Source organism: Hermetia illucens, chromosome 5 (assembly GCF_905115235.1).
Source record: "Hermetia illucens chromosome 5, iHerIll2.2.curated.20191125, whole genome shotgun sequence".
In the NCBI taxonomy this organism is placed as follows: Eukaryota; Metazoa; Arthropoda; class Insecta; order Diptera; family Stratiomyidae; genus Hermetia; species Hermetia illucens.
In genome coordinates, this window is record NC_051853.1 from 63,698,382 (window position 1) to 63,721,759 (window position 23,378).

Below are 23,378 nucleotides of genomic sequence, written 5' to 3' on the forward strand. Positions count from 1 at the left end.
GTAGCTCTAAATGCATTGCTCAATTTTCAGGACCTGGATATTTATTCAAAGCACTGTGACTAATAGACCAATTTATAGAGAAACAGAGAGGTGGGAGCGAGAAAGACAGCGCATTGGATATTATATCATATATATCTCATGCGTCCTCTTTAACCTGGCCCTCGATAAAGGGATCCGTGATGCTGATGTAAATGCAGGAGGTGCGATCCTCTTTAAGTCCACCCAACTACTGGCCTATGCTGACGATATCGACATCATGGGAAGAACCACCCGAGACGTACAAACCGCCTTCATCCAGAACGAACAGGCGGTAATTGGCGCGAGATCTTGGGCTGCACATCAATGAAGGCAAGATAAAATATATGGTGGCAACGTCAGCACCGAAGACGAACCAACCAACAACATCGAACCGCACTGGTTAAACAGGAAGAATAAGGATAGGAGAATACAACTTTGAGACCGTTGACAATTTCTCCTATCTAGGGTCGAAAATCACAAAAGATAACAGGTACGATGATGAAATCCGCGCACGGTTGTTGTCAGCCAACACAGCCTATTCAGCTTACAAGGACTGTTCCGCTCGAAACGTCTCACTATAGGGTCAAAGCTCTTACTGTACAAGACAATGATCTTGCCAGTCCTCATGTATTCCTCGGAGACTTGGGTTCTTAACAAGAAGAATTGTGAGCTCTTGGCCGCGTTCGAGAGAAGAATCCTCCGAAGAATTTTTGGCCCCCTAAATGAGGATGGACGATTCCGTAGCCTACACAATGACTAAATCTATGAGCGATACCATGACTGCCCCGTTGTGGATAAAATCCGGTTCAATAGGTTACGGTGGGCGGGTCACTTAATCCGTATGGTTGAGGATGATCCCACCCGGAAAGTTTATAAGGGCAATATCTATGGTAGAAAAAAGAGACCCTGCAGGCCAGGACGCCAGACAACTTTTAGGGATATCGAATTAGTGGATCTCGGCGCAAAACCGGAATGTCTGGAGTTCCTTATTAAGGCAGGCCTAGACCGGATACGGTTGTTGCGCCGTTGATGATGATGATGATAATGATTGAAAGAGTTACTGGCAGAACTGAATCAATGCCTTCTGATTCTCGGGTCCCCATACATATGTTTGGTAGAAGATATAAACTTATAAAACGCAGGGGAAACTGGGAAGTACCAGGGGAATCCGTGAGGGGATATACGGAAGTCTTCTACGCCGATGACTCAAAACCATAACAGGTTTCTGGAGCCCGAGTCTACCTATCGAATAAAAACGACAAATGGCCTCTTCCTTCCTTCCTTCCTTCCTTTCTTCCAATACAGTCATAAGAGGAAGAGGGAAGGGAGCAGGGGTCCGACACGGAAGGCGACTTTAGAGCGATCAATACGCCTCCCCTTATGGCCCCCCCAAAGCCATGATGTGATACTGCTAGGATATACATATTAAGAAATTATCGATTGTAAATATGTAAGTATTCCGCAGTTGACAATCTATGTTTCACGTTTTATTGGCAGTAACTTATAATTTGGAAAACATCCTAGTTAGGAATGAATAGAATTCCGAGAATTTGCTCACAACCATATTTTTTACCAGTTTTCGTTTTTAGTTCAACATAACTCTGACCAACACAACTGAATTTTAGTGAATTATAGCTTCAAGACCAGTGATCCATTTCGGGTTCACCAGAGAGAACATAACCAAAATTTTCAGTAATTTCCTTTGCAATAAGCGAAAAAATCTGGTAATTTTCACATTTCTCTTCACTTTTTATTGCTCTAACAAGTTGTATAAGATCACATAGCCTACGAGGCTTACAACAAAATACAGATCACACTTCCTTCGTATTCTTATCTTAATTTAAAATAAATAATTCAAAAAAGCGAATCATTATACGTAAAAGTCGTTAGATTCAAGTACCTATAGTTAGGAATTTTCATAGCCTTGTACTAGGTGCATCGCGCTGACTGTTCGTAAAGCTTAAAAATACTTGCTCCAGCGTTCCTTGACTCAAAGTGTAGTCTTCAATGCACAGAGCCTTCTTATTCTCCTCCATCAAACCAAATATTTTTGAGTACGGAATGGCATTGCCTGGTAACTCGAACGTAAGAAGGTTTTTGTGATAATCCCTAAAAATTAAGAAATATTTTAAATTTTGAAGATAATCATAGGAACATAAAAAACTTACTTGAGTTCAGCTCCTGGAAAGTTTTGGTTTACAAAGTCAATTACTTTTGATGCATTCGATCCATTTGAATTAAATGCTGATTTTCCAAGATCACTGAATTTGGATGAAAAACTTTTATTGTTCTTGTTTCCAAGCAAATTTCAGATAAATTGAGAAAGATGATCTGCTATTTACCTAATGTCTACGCCGTCGAAAATGAACACATCTTCAATCCTTGACAGTTTGATGGTCAACGTTATTCCTGGTGAAAATTTATTTTTTTAAATGTTGCGCAGAACCAATGCACTTGAATTCTCCATTAACCATAATCGCAATTCTTGTGCACAGAGCTTCGCATTCCTCCATACTATGCGAAGTCAAAATTATGGCTTTTCCAATATCTCGGATATGGCAGATCATATCCCATATTTTTCGTCGCGATGCTGGATCAACACCAGCAGTGGGTTCATCCAAAAACACCAAGTGAGGATTTCCCAGCAACGCAACGGCTGTGCTCAGTTTTCTGCGATTGCCTCCACTGTAGTCTTTCACTTTCTTATAAAGATGCTTTTCGAAGGCCAAGTGGATGGCCAACTGCTCACTCAGAGGTTGTATAAGATCTTTGGGAATTCCACGCAATGTAGCAATCAATCGTAGTGTTTCCAGTCCCGTGAAATCCATTAAAAGAGCGTCATATTGAGGGCAGTATCCAATGAGGTCGTAGACGTCTAATCTTTCCTTTTGAATATTATGTCCTTCTACCCAAATATCACCGTAGCTTATGCTTTCGTCGCCAGTCATCATTTTGAAAGCTGATGTTTTGCCAGCGCCGTTTACACCAAGCAAACCAAAGCAGTCACCCCTAAGGGAAAGATGAAAGAAAACCTTTAGTAATGAAAGGATTAAGTAGGTGACTTCCAAAGATAGCTTACCCATTAACTGATACTGAGACTTTATTCACAGCCAAAAATGAATTGTAGTATTTCGATATATTTCGCATTACTAGATTTTTCCTTGCGATTTCCGGTTCCTCCATCATTGCAACTTTGCGTTTTTCATTGAGAACATCTTCATCTATTTCAGCTTGAGATTCTTGTGGTGGTGGTCTGAAAATTATTAAGGCTTACATTTAACCAACGTTATCTTCATGTTGAGAGAGCATTTGATAAGTTAGCCAAAAGCTTATAAGTTACCCGTGTATTTGTTTTCAGAGTTATAGAGGCGCATAGGTTTTATTGTAGAGTTTACGTCGTTACTAAACTGTCAATATGCGCCAGTTATGTTCTTTCAATAACAGTCACATACATACTTGAGAATATGAGCCTTCTCCTTCTTCTTGAACCTTTACCCTGTTCGGTATTGGAGTCGTCTCGTGTAAAGTGAATTCCGCAGTCATAGTTTCGGTTCGCGTAGAGCTGAGATGCTTCCAAATCAGTTTCTGCGAGCATTTGCGTCATTTCAGGCCAATCTTAGTTAGTTAGTTCCCGTCAGTTCAAACTACGTCACCATACAATGAAAATGCCCTTCTGACAGTTAGAATACTTAGGATGGGTACAACTCCATATTGATCGCAAATTTCCTCATTTTAAACGTAATCAGAGTGTACTATGCCACTAGACAAACACAACATCTTTATCTCCATTGGTGATATTCATTGTCCTTGGTAGTCGGCCAGGCCTCGGTACTATAGAGGGCCACTTAGTAAAAAACATTGCAGTAGATTTTGGAATTAATACCTTCTTTGATATTTCAAGGACACGAGTTGTACTACTTCCTCTAGGTTGCGCTGCTGATTCGTGAAGAAATTTCATGGCTCAGTTCACCATTGGCTGAGAGCATAGCACTGATGTACTTAAGTCGCTCATTTCCCAGCATTACATTCTCAGTAAAGTTGCCACCCCATTCACTCTACGCAACGCGATGATACATTAAGCACAATTGCCGCGACACGGTCTGCCTATATTTCATTACCGCGGCAGCTAACTGCAAACAACTACATATTTTGACATTTTAACAGGTGGATACAAACCAAAACTGAAAAATCGTACCAGTCAACTGATTCCATTCTATGGAAATGACACACGACACTGCAGAATCTTCTCTGCCAGGTAACTCGGCCGCATAGCATCGCTTGCCTGAATGGCGCGTCACGCAGTATCGCTGAAGTGCATATTGCTGCCTACAAAACCATATAAAGGTATTTTGACAGGCAATGCAATTTGTGGCCGCGTCGCGTAGCGTAGATGGGACCGTACCTTAACAGTGAAAATGCCTGTTCCATTGAAGTTGTAAAAACTCTATTTTACTCAGATTCTGTTAGAGACCATTCTAAGTGAAACGATTATTCCTCTTTCGGAATGTTCATAACAAGAACAAAGAGGGGTGGCGAGAGCCGCTTCCGACCGGCACCCGCAAAGACACATAGCGATTTTGAGTTACCTTCTACATTTCTAACTTTACTCTTCTCATTGCAATCCTTAAGGCTTAGCACACTCTTAGGGCTGTTCTTCTGTAGACTGCAATCAGTTTGTTAGTATCAAATGTGACATACAATACCTTCCCCCAAACTGGAACTACATAGAGCAGGATCAGGCTCACTACCCTAGCTATGAGGAACCTGAAACCATACTGTAGCCCTCTCAAGTCTGTCTGTCTCTCATGCGCACTTTTCTCAGAAACAGTTACACCTATTGACACAAAATTCGGTAGAAAGGTTGAAACTGTGAACCACCAAGCATACGGTGAATTTAAATCTAAGTGGGAATCCTCATACACCTAAAAGAAGGGTGCAACATTTTTCACGCCGAATATAGTTATGCGGAGTATCAAATGAAAGATCTCGAGGAGTACTTCTTGAAGTGGGTTTAGTTTTGACATTAGATGCTAATGGGAAGAATTTTTTCTTGCGTCAGAACCATTTAATTTGCGATAGGGAGGTACGCTCATCGTGTTTGCTGAATGGGCAGCAACCAATGTACAATGTTGAGATGCGTTGATTGAGAATAGCTTTGTTGAAAATTGATGGTCAGAATAGGACTACATCTTATGAGTATATACTCATTTACATCTTCTTATTCTTACTATACAATGTATCAAGATAGGCAACAGTTTCCAGATGTAGAGATTCTGACACCATATTCAGTGCTTATTCCGCCAAATTGAAAGATTTATAGTCATTTTCACAGCGTTCACATTCCATGTCGCAGCTCCTTCCACCACACCAACGAGTTTCTTGTAGAGCACCGATATTGATGGGGAACATTTTTTCAAACCTGAGAGTTCTATGCCTTGCGTATGAAAAATGTCAATATTCATATCAATTGCAAGGTGCGAAGAGAAAAAAATTGCAATCATTATGTTTCGCACCGCACGCAACGGCGCACCAAAGCGCTAATTGGGCTCCTCGGAGCGGCCACTGATCCCTACCTACCTACCTACCCATGTTTCGCATCATGAATGGAGGCCATTGAAGTAACACAAACAGTTTACAAGGAAAATGTCCTTAGTAGAACTCAAGCGAACACCACAAAAGGGTTTCTCGATTCAAAAAGGGAAAATGGTTATTAAAGATCAAGCTTAAGCTTCAATTTTTTGAACCGTATTTAATATGGCCGAAATATATAAAGTATTTCTTCATCTTCCTCCAATTAACCCGGGACTATCGATGAACTTCACACTTATCCTGGTTATCCTGGAGCTAACTCGACTCATTTGGATAGCGGTAACAACGAATTTTGCGCCCACACTTGTTAACCTATCACGAGAGTAACGACTGTTTTGAGGACAATCCAGATCTGTCCGACTGTACTATGACTACAACCAAGACACTAAGCAACACTCAACAATTATATCCAACTATTCTGAAAAAGCATTTTGCTGACATTTGCAACGTATATGCTATGGCACATTGTATTCTAAAAATTATTCTGTTATAATAAATAATAATAATAATAAATACATAATTTTTTGTTTTAGGTACATCATTCCACTTAAAGTTTTGCTATTGTTGCTAGAGTGGACAACTAGGTGAACAGTTTGGGCATTGGGTTGTCTGATAGATGATCGCAAATCTAGGAGGCTAGCCGGTTATCAACAGTAACTGATGCGAAAACACTTTAGCTCTTAGGTTGAAGGCAAAAGAGATCTTGGCGAGATAGGTGGTGCCATTTCCCAATGATGTATGTTGTCAATCTAACGATAGTCATACTAGAAACAAATCTCCGAAAGGTCGAAATTAACTTCTAATTATGGATTACATATCATACATAAAATCCCGCTTTGATCTGAGAACCCTCTTTTTTCAATTCCAAAAGAATTCAAAACCCCAAAAAAGCATTCGTTTTTGTTCAATCCAGGTGAGATATTACAACAGGGCCAGGACCTCATAATTCATGGCTAAAATATAACAGCCTAAAACAACAGGTATTATACAAGGACATGATCTATCGGGATTTTGCCATTTTGGCATTCTACACAGTGCTACGCATATAATCTTTTTACTCCTCTTTAATTTTGTGATCTATCAGTAAACATTTTCATATCGATTTTGGTTATGTTTTAAGTTGTAAAAACGGCGTTTTGACGGAGACTTCGGTGGAAAACTACTTAGATACAACCCCTTCAATAGTAAACTACATTACATAGTTTTATAATTCTGAGCGTACTTGGTAATAGTCAACTTGGCCATTTGACGGTCAAAGAACCCTTGTATTCAGAATCATGATATATTATAAAAAAATGTATAAAGCTGTTTCCAGCGATCAAAATCGATTAAAAAATAAAACCAGGTCCCAGCGCCCATGAAGGGAATAATGCCGGTATTGAACGGCGCAATTACCGGTATCCGGTCGGCCTGGCTTAGTAAGGAATTCCAGGCATCTCGATTTTACGCCGAAATCCACTAATTCGATATCCTAAAAGGTGTCTCGAGTCTTCTTTACACCAAGCTCAACTTGTCCCCCTTCCCCATTACTTCTACTATCCTACTTTACTCCTCATATCCTAAAGAATTACTTTACTAAATCAAAATTTAATTCATACTTACGGCTTCGAACAGGTGCAACACTCTGAACTGGCCTGACGTCTTTCCCGGAGAATCAAGATAGCAAACAAAAGGCAACCAATACCAAACATACCAGCTAATGGCCGTCCAATTCCAGGACTATCCCATGCAAATGGATCTAAGTCTAAGGAGGGATTTTCACATTAAAATAGGAATTAAATGCGTATATATTAATGGTACTTACTACAACACGATGAAGACAGGGTTGTACAGACCTCTTCGACAGTAATTCCAGTTTGATGGGCAATAGAAGCGCATATACTTTCAGATGTTGCTATCATTGCTTGATTTGAAATCGATTGTGCTATTGCGAAATTCGGGAAGATTACGGCAATATTCCCGACTGTATCGCCGTCATTCATAATGCTTAAGACAAAAGCCATGATGAAAAGTGCGTCTCCTTAAAAATTGGAAATATGGGATGAATTAACAAAACATCTCTTTATCCAGCCCAGTTTTATCTATAAATTTTAGGCTGTTTGATAAATGTTTTATACCATGCAAAAATATTAGCAGATACAGATACACAATTCAAATCTGACACACTGAACCGCTATTGATTATTAAAGGATCTACTCCAAAGTGTCCACACTTGTTGAAATGTGAAGATCTAGCGCGTCGGGCAACATCAAGTTCGACGCCACCGTTGGCAGAAACCACGCTTCCTAGATATTGAAATTGGTAAACGCCTTAGATGCTCTGTCCATTAATGCATATAGGGAGAGTGTTATGATTCGTCAGGCAAACTACCTTGGGTTTGTTGGTGTTTATCTTCAGTCCAACACTACTTGACTCTGCTTCCAAATCTAGAGCCATTTGACCAAAGGGGTCCATGACGCCCTGAGAAAACAAACGGATGTCATCAACGTACTCAAGGTATTTGGGAAAAGAGGTCGTAGTCCGTTGAACTCTTCCACGTCCTCCGGACAAAACAGCATGAAGGACGTCACCGATAACAAGAAGAAATAATATCAGTGACAAGATGCAACCCTGGTAGGCTCCAATTTCGATCTGAAATTATTAGTTTCTTCGGAATGCCCCTCCTGCGTAGAACACATCCGATACAATCCCCTTCCACGGTGTCGAAAGTTTTCCCGAAATCCATGAAGAGCAGGCAAAGCGAAGATCTAAACTCGGTACACTATTCCCAAATGATCGGTAGGGTTTTAATGTGGTCAATGAAGGCGGATCCGAAACCGAAACCAACTTGCTCTCTGTCAGTCAAGTTCTTGAGATTTTCTTTGATACATTCCAGGATTGTTTTAGTTATCATCTTTAGCACACAAATACCCCTGCAACTATCACACTCAAAAAGGGTGCCCCTATTTGGAATCTTAATGATCATCAGCTTCTTCCAATCTCCGGGGAAGGTCTAGGAGTCCCAAGATTTCCAGTGGAAGCAGCAGTAACTGCAAGTGCAGCGATAAACAACTTTCCGGGAGACCGTCAAGTCAAACGGCTTCACTCGATTTGAGTGCATTAACAGCGGAAATGATTTCTCTTCTGTTTGAAGGAACAGTCCGTATTCGCACATTACGGTGTCTATTCTTTTCATCCACAAGAATAGGGATCTCACCGGATGTGATAGGGTTAAGAATTGTGATGAAATGCGCCATTCAACTCTTCAACTGCCGGCATTGTGGGTGGGTGGTCGCCGTGAATGTCCTTCAAAAGACAATTCTGCGAAATTCAGCCAGATTTTATGACGCTTCTTTGGGACAAGGCCGACCACCTTCACAGCATCCGAGAAAAGAATATCTGTTTGTGGCCCAATGCTTATCGATATTCTCATGCGAGCCGCTCAAGGTACCTAACCTCCAATCAGCAAGACAGTTTTCCCACTGTCGGGCGACAGCTGGATCGATATTGAAATTGCAGAATCAAAGTTATCGAACCCTGCGTACAGTGGCGGACGCAACGAGCAAGCGAACGCAAGTGACCGTCATATGGAGATTACTTTCGAGGCTTGTTCTGCCAAATGGGGATTACTTTCGAGGCTTCTTATGTAAATCCACCTGTAAACCTACTGCTGATCACAAAGTAGTCAATTTGATTGGTCGTACACTGTATACGGTGTCGGCCAGTTAAAGCTTAACTCGTCTTAAGACAACCTCTGCCCTTGAACAATGTACCACCAATTGCGGATTGGTGGAAGTTACACAAATTCTCCAAACTTCACATCATTACAGTGTAGTTAACCATCACATATCTGAGCAAGAATTGTTAGAGCCCACCTTCCAATTCAGATCAACCATCACGATCACAATATCATCTTTAGGAAACCTCCCAGAACTGCGTGGAATTCTCGTAAAAAGCATCCTTTCGCGCTACATCGGAAATTTCCGTTGATGCATAACACTATGTGCCCCTTAACCTGGACCGGAATCTTTCAGTACGAAGTCTGTCAGATGCCAACTAACAGGCCAAAAGAGCGCGTTCTGTGGTAGCGGTCAGAAAAATCCTGACACCAAATTCGCGGCTGTTACTACTCGACTTTTCAGAATATAAAAACTCATTTCTATGGTAAGAGAGAGTCCCACCATCTTACTTAGCTTAAGCCCAGAATGTCCAACTTATATCGTTGGAATTCACACTTGAGGTGTGTGAATCTTTTTGAGGACTTCCGATACCGTTGTTTAAGAGCGTGCGCACATTCAAGAAACTAATCATAGTCCGTTTTCGATACCCAAAGATCTTCGACGTGAGGTCGGTCCAGATAGAATTACTTCGCTATTCAGAAAGTATAGAATGGGGAGTAGGAAATAACCTATTCAAAAATTACTTCTTCTGGCTTCGATAAGAGGAGCGCAATTGTGCTGAGGTTTTGGAACAGCTTGGTGTCTAGAATAACCTTAATACCTCGGCTTGGATGCTGCTAGGTAGCAAAGCAAGGGAGAGAGCCGATGGGCTGCGAACTGTCCTTACAAACGTCGTACCGTTCGGAATATTTATTTATTTATTTATTTAATTAAGACAGTATACAGACTACTAATTCCTTGTTACATATTGTCCTCAGAGGAAGGAGCAAATAAATGACTTAACGTACGCTTGAAGCAAACGAAGGAGACAAGATCAAAGGACTCAACCTGTAGGGCGTTGTAGGGCCGGCACAGCCTCGGCATCTGGAAGTAAAGGTAGATGTCGCACTCCGAGAAGGTACTTAAAAAATGTCCGCACTACGTGTATTGTGAGAGACGATGGGGAAAAGAATATCAGAGTTGGCAGAACAGTCCATCAGGCAATTACAGAGTTTGAAAGGGTTACACATATCAAGGAAGGTGCAGCGTTGCTGCAGTGGTGGAAGATTGAGGGTGCGGAGCCATGGCGGATAGTTCATTAGGGAAAGGTTCTTTTTGCAAAAGAGGGCCCCATTAAATTTACGTTGCACAGCTTCAAGAGCGCGACTATCACGGTTGCGGAAGAGAGACCAGACTACACAACAATATTCATAGATGTTTCTGACAAGGGAGTTGAAGAGTGTTAAGGAGGGCTGGATTGAGGTAATGCCGGAAGAAGGATAAAACCAGGCATTTTGGAGACTTCATTAATGATGTCAATGAAATCGGAACTGAAACGAAGTTTGTCATCGAATATTACACTCAAGGCTTGGAAGGAGGTCAGTAGTAAAAGGGGTTGTCCACTAAGAGAATAGGGAAAATGTGTTGGAGAGGCCTTACGCGAATAGCACATCTAGTGGCATTTGCTGAAATTCAATGTCAGCTTGTTAACCGAGCACCAGCCGACCAGAGTAACAAGGTTGAATAGCCCAGCGTAGAAAAAATAGAGGCAAGTAATTTAAGGTCGTCTACATAAAGCAAACACGGGCAGTTGAGGTGGATGGGAGAGCATTGGCCCAAGTATAGAGGCTTAGGAAACACCAGAGGAAGGAGAGAAGGAAGAAGATGAGTTTCTGCAAGAAGGCTATGATAGATAGGTGGAAAGCCAGGAAATGACTGCGGGGGGGAAGTTGAGTAAAGACAGTTTAGTGAGAAGAATATCATTGTCAACGGTATCAAAGTGTTTGGAGAAATCAATATGAATAGCAAATACCTCCCCTCGTAAATTAAAACATTTAGCAACGAACTTGGTGAAGGTTTAGAGCCGTGGATCTATGTTTCACGAAACCATGCTGCTCTTTGACAATGAGGTCATTGACGTATTTCTTGAGGATTTTAAAGCAAGAGGAGAGAAGAGAGATGAGGCGGTGGTTCATAACAGAAGAAAGGTTTACGCTCTTGAGGATACAGATGATAAGAGCCTATTTCCAGAGATGGAGAAATAGCATTCTTCCAGACTTTTGTTATATATACAGGGGGAGGGAAATGTGTTTTTTACAGTTAAGAGTAAAAAGGTTAGGAAGCCCATCGGGACCAGATACGCCATTTGTGTCAAAATTACCAATGTGGAGTTCAAGGAAGGCTAGGAGAGGAGATGGCCAGCGATTCGGAGCAGTCTGCAATTAGAAGAGGCGTAGTAGTCAAGGGAGAAAACACGGAAGAAAAAGTAAGAGCGGAAGAAGTCGGATTGTTGTGAGAAGTCGACTGTGGCGTCAGCAAAACTGAAAAAGAAGGTAGAGATTGGGTGGCATTGAGGGAATAGCGAATGCAGACCAAAATCGTTTCAAGGTTCGAAAACAAACTGGCTGCCAAATCTACTACGGGCTTGGCACCGTCAATTACAAGTGTCCGCTCCCATTGAAGAGGATGCCCCCACGGCATTTTCTTCTGTGGCGTACATGAGGTGCCATATTTCTAAAATAAATTTACATTATTGTAAATCGGCGACTGCACTTATCAATCGTCGGATCAATCGCTGCAAGATATTTATATACCTCATACAAGAAGCATGGGTTGTTAGTGACGAAGGCGTGGGCTAAAGCTTCCGGCATGCTGGCCTGTTGTATGCTAATAGAAGTGAAAGACCCCGCCCCTGCATGATGATTTTAAAAGACCTCCAGGCTAACTTGGTTAACGACCTATATGATGGAGATACCACAACGACTAAACGGCCATAAAAATTCAATAGGGAGATAAGAAAATTGTATGATGCTCCTTATTCCACCATGACGCAGTCGAAGTTCCCAATGGAATATTCATCAAAGGTATACAATATGGCAGGATGTAATATCACCGTCCACCATATATGCTGGGGAATGTCCTACATCAACGCAAGAGGATCGAGACTATTACAGCATTTGGTAAGAACCGATCTGTAGATCTTCAATTTGGGTAATGAACCCACTTTATTAACGTGATTAAATGAGATTCATTCCGACTGATGTCGAAGAGTGGAGAGCATCAAACGATATCACACTCTGGGATCATATGTGCGTTGATTTCGTAACGATCATGCATCCACCTCCAACCACTCCATTTCGGAATCCAAGGAAGGCAGATTGGATGACGTATATAACAGAACTTAGCCCCAGAACTGCGATCCCTGAGAGACGCATCAAATCGATTGTTAGATTGAGAAAACAACCCAGATAGTCACAACTAGCTTGAGGAAAGCTTTCGAGGAAAGCTATCAACTCAAGACGCCAAAAAAGGGTGAAACTCCATGATGGAACTCAGATTTGGGCGAATCACATGCGAACAATTGATTGATTCTGCTGCTAGCTGGAGGCTCGGAAAACTCTCAAGAAAAAAGTAAGTTCGGCAAGACCATCATCGTGGAGACTTATTTGCGTGTATACTAATTCACTTGAGGCAACCTCAAAGCTGAAGCGGATCCGTGGCAAAGAACATAGTAGCTGGGTTATCTACGTTTAGAGAGCTTGAAGTCTGCGGGTCCAGATGTCATTATTCCTGCTCTAGTAATAGAGAGAATGGATACCCTGAATCTACATATTCGGAATATAAACCGTGGCTGCCTAAGCCACGCTTATATTCCATGAAGTGGCGTGATGTGAGGGAGATATTTATTCCCAAACCAGGGAAACTCACCTATACGGATGCGGAAACTTGTCGAGTTTATGGGCCTGTTGGCTCTCCATGTGTGAAACAAAATCTTATTAAAATCGGTTCAATGTTGCCTATGTGTTTGTCTGCCTCCCACACCCGATTTACTCGGAAACGGCTGAACCTATTATCACGAAATTTGGTGAGAACGTGTTTTCTGTGAGTGCTTTTACATATAGGAACTGGCTCAACTTTCTATTTAGTTTAAAGACGCTCCCCATTCATCTGAAAAGGGAGTACAAAAATTTATTTCGCAAAATATGGTCCTGTAGAATATCAGATGAAAGACCTCAATTAGTACTTTTCAAATTCCTCTTTTTAATTATGGGTGAAACAAGCACAAGTAAGGAGTCAAAATATGAGGGTGAGCCCTTTTTTACCTACATAAGAAGGTACTTTGTAGCTACTGAAATACCTATCTTGGCAAATAAACCAAATCCCTGACCTTAAGGAAGAAGGACTTACCTGTGATAATGTGTATAAGAGATAAACGTGCCAATCCAGTGGCAGGTTCTTCAAAGAAGAACGATACCAGGTAAGTAAGCGGTATACTCGAAAAGCCATATAGCAGGAAAATCAAAAACATACGACCTAAAAGTTGAACATAAGTCTCCATAATTGTAAAGGTTCCTGATCGTACTTACCTAGTTGTGGTCCTGTCCTGAAGCCTTCTTCATGCATAGCATACATAATGACCACTGCAAGACAAGCGACGAAAATGAACACTATGAAATCGCATACAAAATGAACAGCCCAGAATATGGTTAAACGTGCTCCACTAACAAATTGCAACAATTTAGCACGGGAAACGCGTTCCGTGATTAGGAACATTATGAAGATAGAACTGACGTAGGCCATGGCGAAACTTGTATTTAGAGCCAACTGAAAACCTAAGGATCCAGCCCCCTTTAGTTGGTTCAGCTGATAATTTGTGCTGAGTGGAAGTGGGTCGTTTATCACAGTGATTTTATAATTGGGTCCAAGAACAGTTCTGAAAGACAAAAGTGTGATTATATTCTGATATGAGTATACGGCAGAGAGGGGAAGACGATGTCCTTACCTTGCAATTGCATTGTATATCAAATTCAGAGTTAACGGCGCAGTATGCAACGCTTGATTGTTAAACCACCCAATTGTTCGATTCGCTTCGATTGTGGCGGCAACCAGATAACGCCGATTTACATATCGAATATTATATTCGCTTAGTTCGAGGATCGTATTTTGAATTGATCCATTTATTACAGTGAGCACTTCACTTGGAGGAAATGTTTGAAACATTTCCTTGTAATTTTGCGCCACTTCACTTCCAAAACTACCATTGGGTGCCTCATTTCGAAGCAGGGTCTGAGTATATCCATAGCTATTCAGACTTATTGTCAACGGCGGCAAACCGCCAATTACTTCAGATACTTCGGATATGCAATATCCTAAGACTATAAAAAGAACCGGGACGGCAAGCTGAAGAGCGAGTAGATGCCAGTTTCGAGTGATGTTTATAGCCTTCTTGTAGAACATTGCTTGCCATTGGTAACGAATACGTTCTGTGTGATTCACGATTGGAATATCGTCAATGTTCAACGGATCTAAAATTAATAGATTATTAGAAAATTAAAGTAGCAAGCAGTGCAGCTACATTTGGCTCTACATATAGGCTACTTACCAACGAGTTGCACCGTTGAACTACTTCCATTTTGTGAACTACCAACTTTCGATCCATTCGTCTCCATCTCAGTTCCAGTTTTCAAGAACACATCTTCCAGGGTCGTCATCGATATGCCATAGCCAGTCAGACCATATGATGTTTCGTCTGTTTCCAACTTTCTCAGCATAGGCTCAAAAACATGTGAATATTTTTCAGGAAGTTGGAAAGTTAATTCCATTCCAACTTCGCTTTTGATAGTGGCTTCTGGGATGAAACTTTTTACCATGGTAATGACTGATTCCGTGTTACAATCCTGTTGTTTACTGCAAATCTGGAAAAGAATACATTAACTTTATGGTTCAAAGAAAATTGAATTATTGAGGCTTCCGATTGTAGTAATAACGATACCCTATAAAGAAGTACTTGGATGGAATTGTACAGCCATTGTTTCAATTGACAGTTGCAGATGAGGAAAGACACCCCACCCAGCTAGAATAAATGCATTTTCTAAAAGGACTGAAACCAACTAAATGGCAATGGCCAGGGACAGAGGAAATGGAATCCAGTCGTCCATTTACTGGAAGCTACCATAGTGAAGAATAAATCTCCGATTCACCAAACAATCTGATTTTATGCTTTCGATGGAAAAAGATTAACATAGGCATCAGAAGGACTTCCCTAAATACAATGTTTATACATTTTCTGGGATTGTTTATCTGCCTTTTTGGCTCAAAGCGTGCGTCTAACCATCCCGTGGATTCCAAAAAATCCAACACTTCAAACAATTCAAGCTTATTTGAGGCGCAAGTGAAAGCATTCGTACACGGCAAACCGGGGGTGTAAGCAACTACCTTCCACCATGATTTCTATTGAGGTTATTCCAAGTAGGTATTCGCCAATCTCAGTAATTATTTTCTACCCTTTGATGGCGATAGCCAAAAGATCATCCTGGTGGGCGCAAATATTAAAGATCCACTGAAGTATCAACACGCGCTTGCACACTTGTATGTTAGCCGAACCAAAGAAGTAAGTAATAAGATGTCAACAACTCTAGAACTTAAGGTGAGGTTAATGGTTAGTAATGTCCCCGCAGGGTACAGTTTAGTGAATAAAGTTCTTCATGAGCCTTAGCCTCTCATTTATCAAAATTATTAGTACGTGCCGAAGAGTTATAGCCTATACCAAACCACCCTATTCAAGCTGAACGCCTTTTATTTAAACCGACACGTCAAAAAACACTTGTCTCAATCCAGGTTATCAAATGAGTCGTCCCTGCTAGATGCTTTGTATTCAGAGTTAACCGAACTGGACCTGGCCATCTCCTCAATAAGTAATCGAGGCAGCAATGACACTATCAGCTTGCTGTCTCCCATCCTATTGATAATTAAATCAAAGAAACTCAAAAAAATACAAAAGCAACAAAAATTATGACCTAGTACCAAACACAAACTGAGGCATCTAGAAGACAAATCCGAAATACTGATATCCAAGAATCAATATTAAAGTTAAGGAAAGTCGGAAAGCATTACCAAGCCGAACTACGGATATGAATACGAATACGACCGCGGTAAACTGTACGTCCAGATTTCAAATCCCACGACCCAAAAATTTTGTTCAAAATGGTAGAGCCAAGCTTTGTGAAGAATAACATAACAGACTCAAAACGGCAATATTTACAAGTCGCGGTGTGTCACCGAAGTACACGACATAATTGCAGAGTAAGTGACAGATACCTCATACACCAATAAAGAACGCGGTTGATTGCCAGCCAGGAGAAGAAAACGAAACGCGGAGAATACATCCATGGGAGACGGGAACCCATCCCAGTTTCTCCATCGTCTGCAGTGGCCCGGTGTTAGCGTAGTTTCAGCTGAGCGAAATCTATGGTTGCCTGCCATCTACTCTTCAACTAATTATAGCGATGATGGGTAGTGAGCCAACGCAAACTGCAGCCAATTTAGCTGATCATATATACGCCGCACTTCCGTCAAACTTCGCGGAAGCAGCATCAGACAAAGCAATATCCTCGCCTTTAGCAGTGGAAACCCTTTTAACGCAGCTCTATAATAAGTCGCAAGAGGAGGAAAGGGCACTGAAGCAAAAGCTGAAACCTGCCGTCCAAACAGTACCACACGCGGTTCAGGAGATTCCTTACCATAGTGCTATTGACCTGCCTTCAAATAAAAGAGTGCGAGAGAACAAAAGAGGCTGGGGAACCAGCAGACACCTAAGAAGAAGGACGGAACTAAAAGTACGGGAAGGAGGGAGCCTGAGTCCTTAGTGCGATCGATGGCAATCGAAGCGAAACCTAAAGAAACCGACACCGGTGAATAGACCAAGATAATTCACAAAGAGGCGAAGATGAAATCGAAGGTGCGAATTCACTCAGGGGCAATTGTTATCTCCATCAAGGGCAATCTGTCGTACACCGAAATACAAAAAAAAGTCGAATTGACCCGACCTGAAAGATCTAGGCATAAATATCAACAAACTCCGAAAGACCCAGAAAGGCAATCTCATGTTTGAGTTAAAAAAATGCAGTTTAGGAAAAACTGGCGGCTGTCGTAAAGTTAAGAACTCACTTGGAGAGAATGTCACACCACGGGTCCAAAACCATGAAATTTATAAACAAGAATCTCGACCAAATAACATGCACAGGAGAAAATTACACTGCATTGAGGGAGCAATTTAACTTTTAGAAACTGGGTGAAGAATCCACAGTAAGTCTGAGGAAGGCCTGTGGTAGTACTCAAATGACCGCAATGGGACTACAAGTGGAGGTAGCGTGGAAGCTATAATATTAACGACAGGAAAAGTTCGAATCGGATGGGTTGGCTGCCGTCAGAGAGAGCAAATTTCATTAAAGAAGTGCTTCAAGTGCCTCACGTTTGAACATTTCCCGAAGCCATCCCCCAACGGCTTTGCTCGATACGAGCGGTTACGCCGCGAAATGAAGAAAGGTGACCAAGCTAGAGTGACGAGTGCGTTTTGAACGGTTTAAAAAATAGAACCTCCCTGTCTAAAACTAATGAAATATTAACACAATAAATACAAGCGCCAACTTCCTACTACTTACCAATTTGTATCCAGTTCCAAATCGCCTCTTCAAAAAGAAAGGACTTCCACTGCATTTCAGCTTTCCCTCCGACATAATGGCAATTCGATCTCCCAAAACATCAGCCTCATCCATCAGATGAGTTGTCAGCAAAACCGTTCTTCCCTTCTTCTCGTTCAGCAACAATTCCCAAAGATCTCTTCTCGCTGCAGGATCCATTCCGGCTGACGGCTCATCACAAAGTACAACCTTTGAATCACCACAAAGCGCTATACCCATCGACAGTTTCCTCTTCATACCACCGGACAGAGTGCATGACTGAGCTTTGCGTTTATCTTCCAATCCTAAGATTTTGAGATATTTGTGAACTTCCTCTTTAACTCTTCCACTTGGAACTCCTTTTAAAAGGCTGTAGAATACGATATGCTCCTCTACCGTTAGTTCATTAAATAGAATATTATACTGAGGACAGAATCCAAGTTGTTTCCTAATTTCTGGAAAATGTGTACGCATATTGTAACCGTTTACTATAGCAGTACCGCCTGTAGGAGGGATGAGTCCGGTAATCATGGAAATGGTCGTGGTTTTTCCAGCACCGTTGTGTCCCAGAAGGACTGTAATTTGATTCTCGTACATCTTCACGTTAAGACCATCTACGGCAATTTTTTCGCCAAAATGTTTCCGCAAGTTAATAACTTGAATGCCCACTTTATTTTGACCTCCAATTTCTGGTTCAAATTGATCGTCATCGTATCCAGGACTTACAGGCGGAATTTCCTCTTGCAAGTTTCTGTCGCTATTTGGAAACCAGTACGACTTTGTCAAGGGAAAGTACCATTTTAGCGCGACACCGTACTCCCCAGGAAGAATTTTTTCCACATACAATGCAATCAGCATATAAACGATTCCATCGACTATCATCATGACCAATGCTGATCCAACTGAATAGTCATCTCCAATATTAGGACCTTCGAATAAATTCGACCACTGCGCCCCAATAGCAAGTCCTTCCCAGGTTAGAATCATAGTGCATGCAAGTGGGCAGGCGGTGTTCAGAAAAATCGAAAGAGCCATGTTGGCCCCAAATGGTAACTGCGTTCCAGTAGTCGATGTGAATGCAAATGGAATATAAGTGATAAACCAGCAAAGCGCGCCAATTGGTCCAGCGATCTTTGCACGTGTAAAAAACGACGATATCATGAAGCAGAAAGTCACACAGGACATGGAGTAGATTAGAAAGACGACCAGCAATAGTGACCAAGATGACCGTGTGAATATCGCTATTTTGGAGCCATCGAACCAATTTATCTGAAATGAAATGAGTTAGCGAAGCTCGGAAATACAACGAATCTAAATTTGAATGTACTTTGAAGAAAATTAATAGGAAAGCTACGAGTATTAACAAGCTGACCATAATCGTGACAAACCAGGCAAACCAGTGAAGCGCCGTGGACAACCCCATAATTTTCATCGCCTCTTTCAACTGCTGATCTTTCTCCACCGTAATATGCTACAATGTAGGGAAAATTTATCACCCGTTAAAGCAATTTTGAAGTACACATTCTCACCTTTATAGCCTGTACACACGGGAACATGAATGCTAGTACAATTAAAATCCCTACACTTGGCTGCATCCATTCTATAATAGGATCATCTATATACGGTGGATAAGGGAACCTCTGCAACTCAATATCCGGCAAATCCGTCGCATTGCTGGTAGCTGCGAGTTTAATATAATTAGAGGAGATTGCATTCTGAACAGCCATAAATCCTTCAAGAATATATCCAGGATCGCCGCCGGCATTGGAGTCTTTATTCCTTGGACCCTGAGTATCAACTCGCGGTGGGAAGAGTTTACCGGTATCCCACGTATTTATTGAGGCTGACACACTAGCAGTTCGAAGTCCTGCTGGAAATCTCAACCGATAAGTGAAGTCCTGGGGAAGAGAATCCTGCGAGGTATCTTGATCGAAGACAACCCCTACAAACGATTGGTTACTCATCATGAATTTTTCAATTTCTGTTGGGTTGGCGAAGCTTCGATAATTGAGGCCAAGTTCAAGAGCAACATTTGCTATCAATTTGTCGAGCAGAGGATGCGGTGGAGTGTAGTCAATTTCCCATAGGGAAACCGTGGAAGCATACTCAGTTCTATAAAATTGAAGTCAAAAATTGATCAGCCATTTTATAAGAAAGTGCACTCACCTTAATAAATCTAAACTGGTTAGCCCGATGGGAACTGGTGAATAGAAAGTTGGTTTGGCGTAGTCTGTAGGATATACTGTAGTCCGGATAGCCACTATAATACTAAAGAATATCAAGGGCAATATGATTTCTACGCAAAATTCGAGTTTATGTCGCCATTTTATTAGAAAGTTTTTCCACATGAGAAGCCGAAAGTATCTAAACCATTCCATCTTTGTCTGAGTTGTATCTGCGAAAATGGAAGAAATCAATTTTAAACTTGAAATAAAGATACCTTTCCTAGTCGAGTATTTACAAATAGAAACATCAACAAATAGCCGCATGAATTGAAATAATGTGTTCATACAATATCATATCTAAAACGATTAGCTTCTGAACAGATAAGTTTATTACAAACATTAAACGGATTACCATCGTCTTTACCTTGTATCTACATATGCTATACCACTGCGTTATCGAATCTGGACATATAGCACTATCTAATCTTTTATTTTCATATTCCTAGAAATTGATATCAAAAATCCACGGACACAGGTCACTCATATTCTATCTATTGTCTATGAAAATATATTTCGCCAAATTTTCACAACGGTGCATTATCAGCTTACTTAATTGATAAACCAGGGCAAATTGTAAACCCCCTCCTGTCTCTCTGAATAACGAACTACAATTTAAGTTTCTCACCTAACATGCCATAGGAAACAAATCCAACATAAACTTCAATTATTATTGCGCCGATTTATCAATTGATGGTCCATCCGAATCAAGTTATTTGCAGTATTACCAGGAAGACCGTAAACCTTGCCTATGTTTTCTTATGTTCGACTATCGAGTAATAGGATAATTCCAGGTGTAGAAACCAAACTAAATTTGAGAATTCTTCCTCTGCAATAGCAACTTCATACATCCTATGCCATTATCAGTAGGACCTTTGTAGATATCTGGAGGCGGTGATGAAGCTCAGTAAGGAAGACCGTCAAGAGGACCAGAAGTGAAACCTGGAACTAAGCGGTAATAAAAGCCCCAAGCCAAGGTGTAACTGCCGTTCCGAGGGCTAAATAATCACAGTTCTGTCTCAGCAAAATCACCCCCAGCTAAAGTTTGCCGATGAAAGCACCAATGATTGGCCCAGGCAGTATTACTCGCTCCTCAACAATATGTGTGAGCTTACGCGGCTTACCCTAAAAAGGGTTCCTAACAATTTCATCAAAAACGCGAAGATGAGGTGCATTATTTCTCATTTAAATTTATAGCATTGGAAAACAGCCACTGCACTAATCATTCATCGGATCAATAGCTGCCAGACATTTATATACCTTAAAAAAGAACCGTAAGGTATTATTGGGAAAAACAAGACCTCAAACTTCCCACATACTAACCTATTCTATGGCAACGAAAGTATTGGAGCCCGCTCCTGTATGATGTTTTCAAAAGACCTAAACGACCTAAACGAAATGAAGGGATTCTTTGGTGGAATGCAAGAAGGGAAGAGACGTAGTAAACCATAGAAGAACATAATGAAAAGGCGTCTAGCAGAATAACAAAACTCAAGGGCACTCCTCAACCGAGCTCTAAAGTTGATTCAACTGTTGGTTAAAATCAGTACATAGAGGGCTCATAGACTTTTGAATCCACCCGCTATTATGAGCAATCAAATGTCGGCCGAAGACTTCACCAAATTCATGCTTCCCAACGGAGAAATTTTTGGAAGGCATACTTTCCAACTCAGTGGAAAGCTTGAGTGGCTACGGCGCAGTCAGCCAGAAAAGAAAGTATGACACGAATAACTCTCACCTTAGGAGCAACACAGACGGGGGTACTACTGTCTAAATCGACTGGTGCTCAGAGGTGGCGGCGAGGAAGATGGGGCGGCAACCCTATCGGCCAAACCAAAACCAAGTGGTCGAGGAGAAGCTCCATAGTGGTGGCACCGGGAGACGCTGTAATCACTTTGGTTTGCCGGCCGTGATTCAGTAGGCGAATGCTCCAAAGACCTAATCAGGGCGATCAGACCCGAGTCTGCACGGGGACTCATCTGAAGTGGCAAATTGGTCACGAAATCTTACCAGGGGTATATTGGTACCATGGGAACCGGGAAAGTCCCTGGACTCACATACTTCGGGTGAACTCCTGTTGTATGTGAGGATAGCTCGGTTATTTGCGGTTGGCCCCCCTAGTGGGAGTTTCATGGTGGTCGTGGTTATGCTCAAGCGAGAAGACACCTTCGGGCCTCGACGTGGTGTTGCGTATCAACACGGGTGCTGTACTCCATAGTTCGGTAGAGATTTAGGTAATTCTTGCATCCACCAGTATGAATGCTAAGCCATGCACTTGGTATAGACTGGTACCGTTGTTGCTTGTCTCAGCGGGGCTTTGATTGTGGTCACAAAATCAATCCGTGTCTTAAGAGGACCGTAGGATGTAAGTCTCACGATAGGTGCCTACGTAAAACACCATGGGCCTCACTGTCTAAACCGACCTATAAATGGGAGAAAAAGGATCGGCAGAAGAAAACTTCTTCCACTAAAGAAAAGAGACTATATGGTAAATCCTGCCTGTCTGAACCCTCTCCTCTATCCTACCCGAAAGTGCTGAAAATGATGGTGCGCAATACTGCTCTGATGCCGCATCTGAAAATGAAATCAAGCGGTTCGCCCACCAAGAACCTGGGAAGGCTTCAACCCAGCAGCAGAGAAAGGCACTGCAGAAAAGGTTGAAGCTCCTTGGTGATGAGGACATGGACGTGGTTGTCACATCGTGTGGTAATGTCCAGGGAATTCGACAGAAAGTGAGGACAAACTGATAACCCTGGTGAGATCCACACTGGACGCGGTAGAAGCTTAAGACTGACACATATATGATGATCAACGCTTCATTGTGGTGCGCACTAGGACCTCCATCCAAGCTTCCAGTGGGGACTAGTTCCACTGTGACCAGTGGTGATCAAATTAGCAAAATGAGAGTACGAACGCGAAGGCGGGAAAGATGAGGACATATGCAAAGGCTGCAATCTCATTTCTGAATTCTTCCGTAGGAGTTTCCTCCTGAAAGAAAGGCAAAATTCAAAAATCGAAGTTTTCGCGATGAGCTAATCCACATAGAGTGCTCTGACGAAGCTGCTTTTAAATGGCTCCAGCAACTAATTCCAGTTTTAAGTTTTGGCGATCGGCTCAAGTTCACCATTGTCAATAGCGAGCTGTGCAGAACGGAGCATGCCGAATATCGGATACCTGGCCCTCGAAAAAAGGCATGGGATGTCATTCGTATGCTGGGTGATTTCAGATACTAG

The 23,378-nt window shown here is 41.7% G+C and overlaps 1 protein-coding gene across 1 annotated transcript in view; it reads right to left on the minus strand.

The window, feature by feature from the left end:
• Window positions 1-1,743: 1,743 nt before the first annotated feature.
• Window positions 1,744-23,378, minus strand: part of LOC119657412 (ATP-binding cassette sub-family A member 3-like) — a 28,391-nt gene continuing 6,756 nt past the window's right edge. Inside the window, 15 exon segments of the mRNA XM_038064306.1 lie at window positions 1,744-2,127; window positions 2,187-2,279; window positions 2,361-2,446; window positions 2,448-3,027; window positions 3,098-3,271; window positions 7,210-7,351; window positions 7,412-7,627; window positions 13,653-13,778; window positions 13,832-14,178; window positions 14,248-14,770; window positions 14,848-15,160; window positions 17,906-19,192; window positions 19,251-19,394; window positions 19,453-20,035; window positions 20,090-20,318. Coding sequence (XP_037920234.1) covers window positions 1,935-2,127; window positions 2,187-2,279; window positions 2,361-2,446; window positions 2,448-3,027; window positions 3,098-3,271; window positions 7,210-7,351; window positions 7,412-7,627; window positions 13,653-13,778; window positions 13,832-14,178; window positions 14,248-14,770; window positions 14,848-15,160; window positions 17,906-19,192; window positions 19,251-19,394; window positions 19,453-20,035; window positions 20,090-20,301 — 5,019 coding nt within the window. The 5' untranslated portion in view covers window positions 20,302-20,318 and the 3' untranslated portion in view covers window positions 1,744-1,934.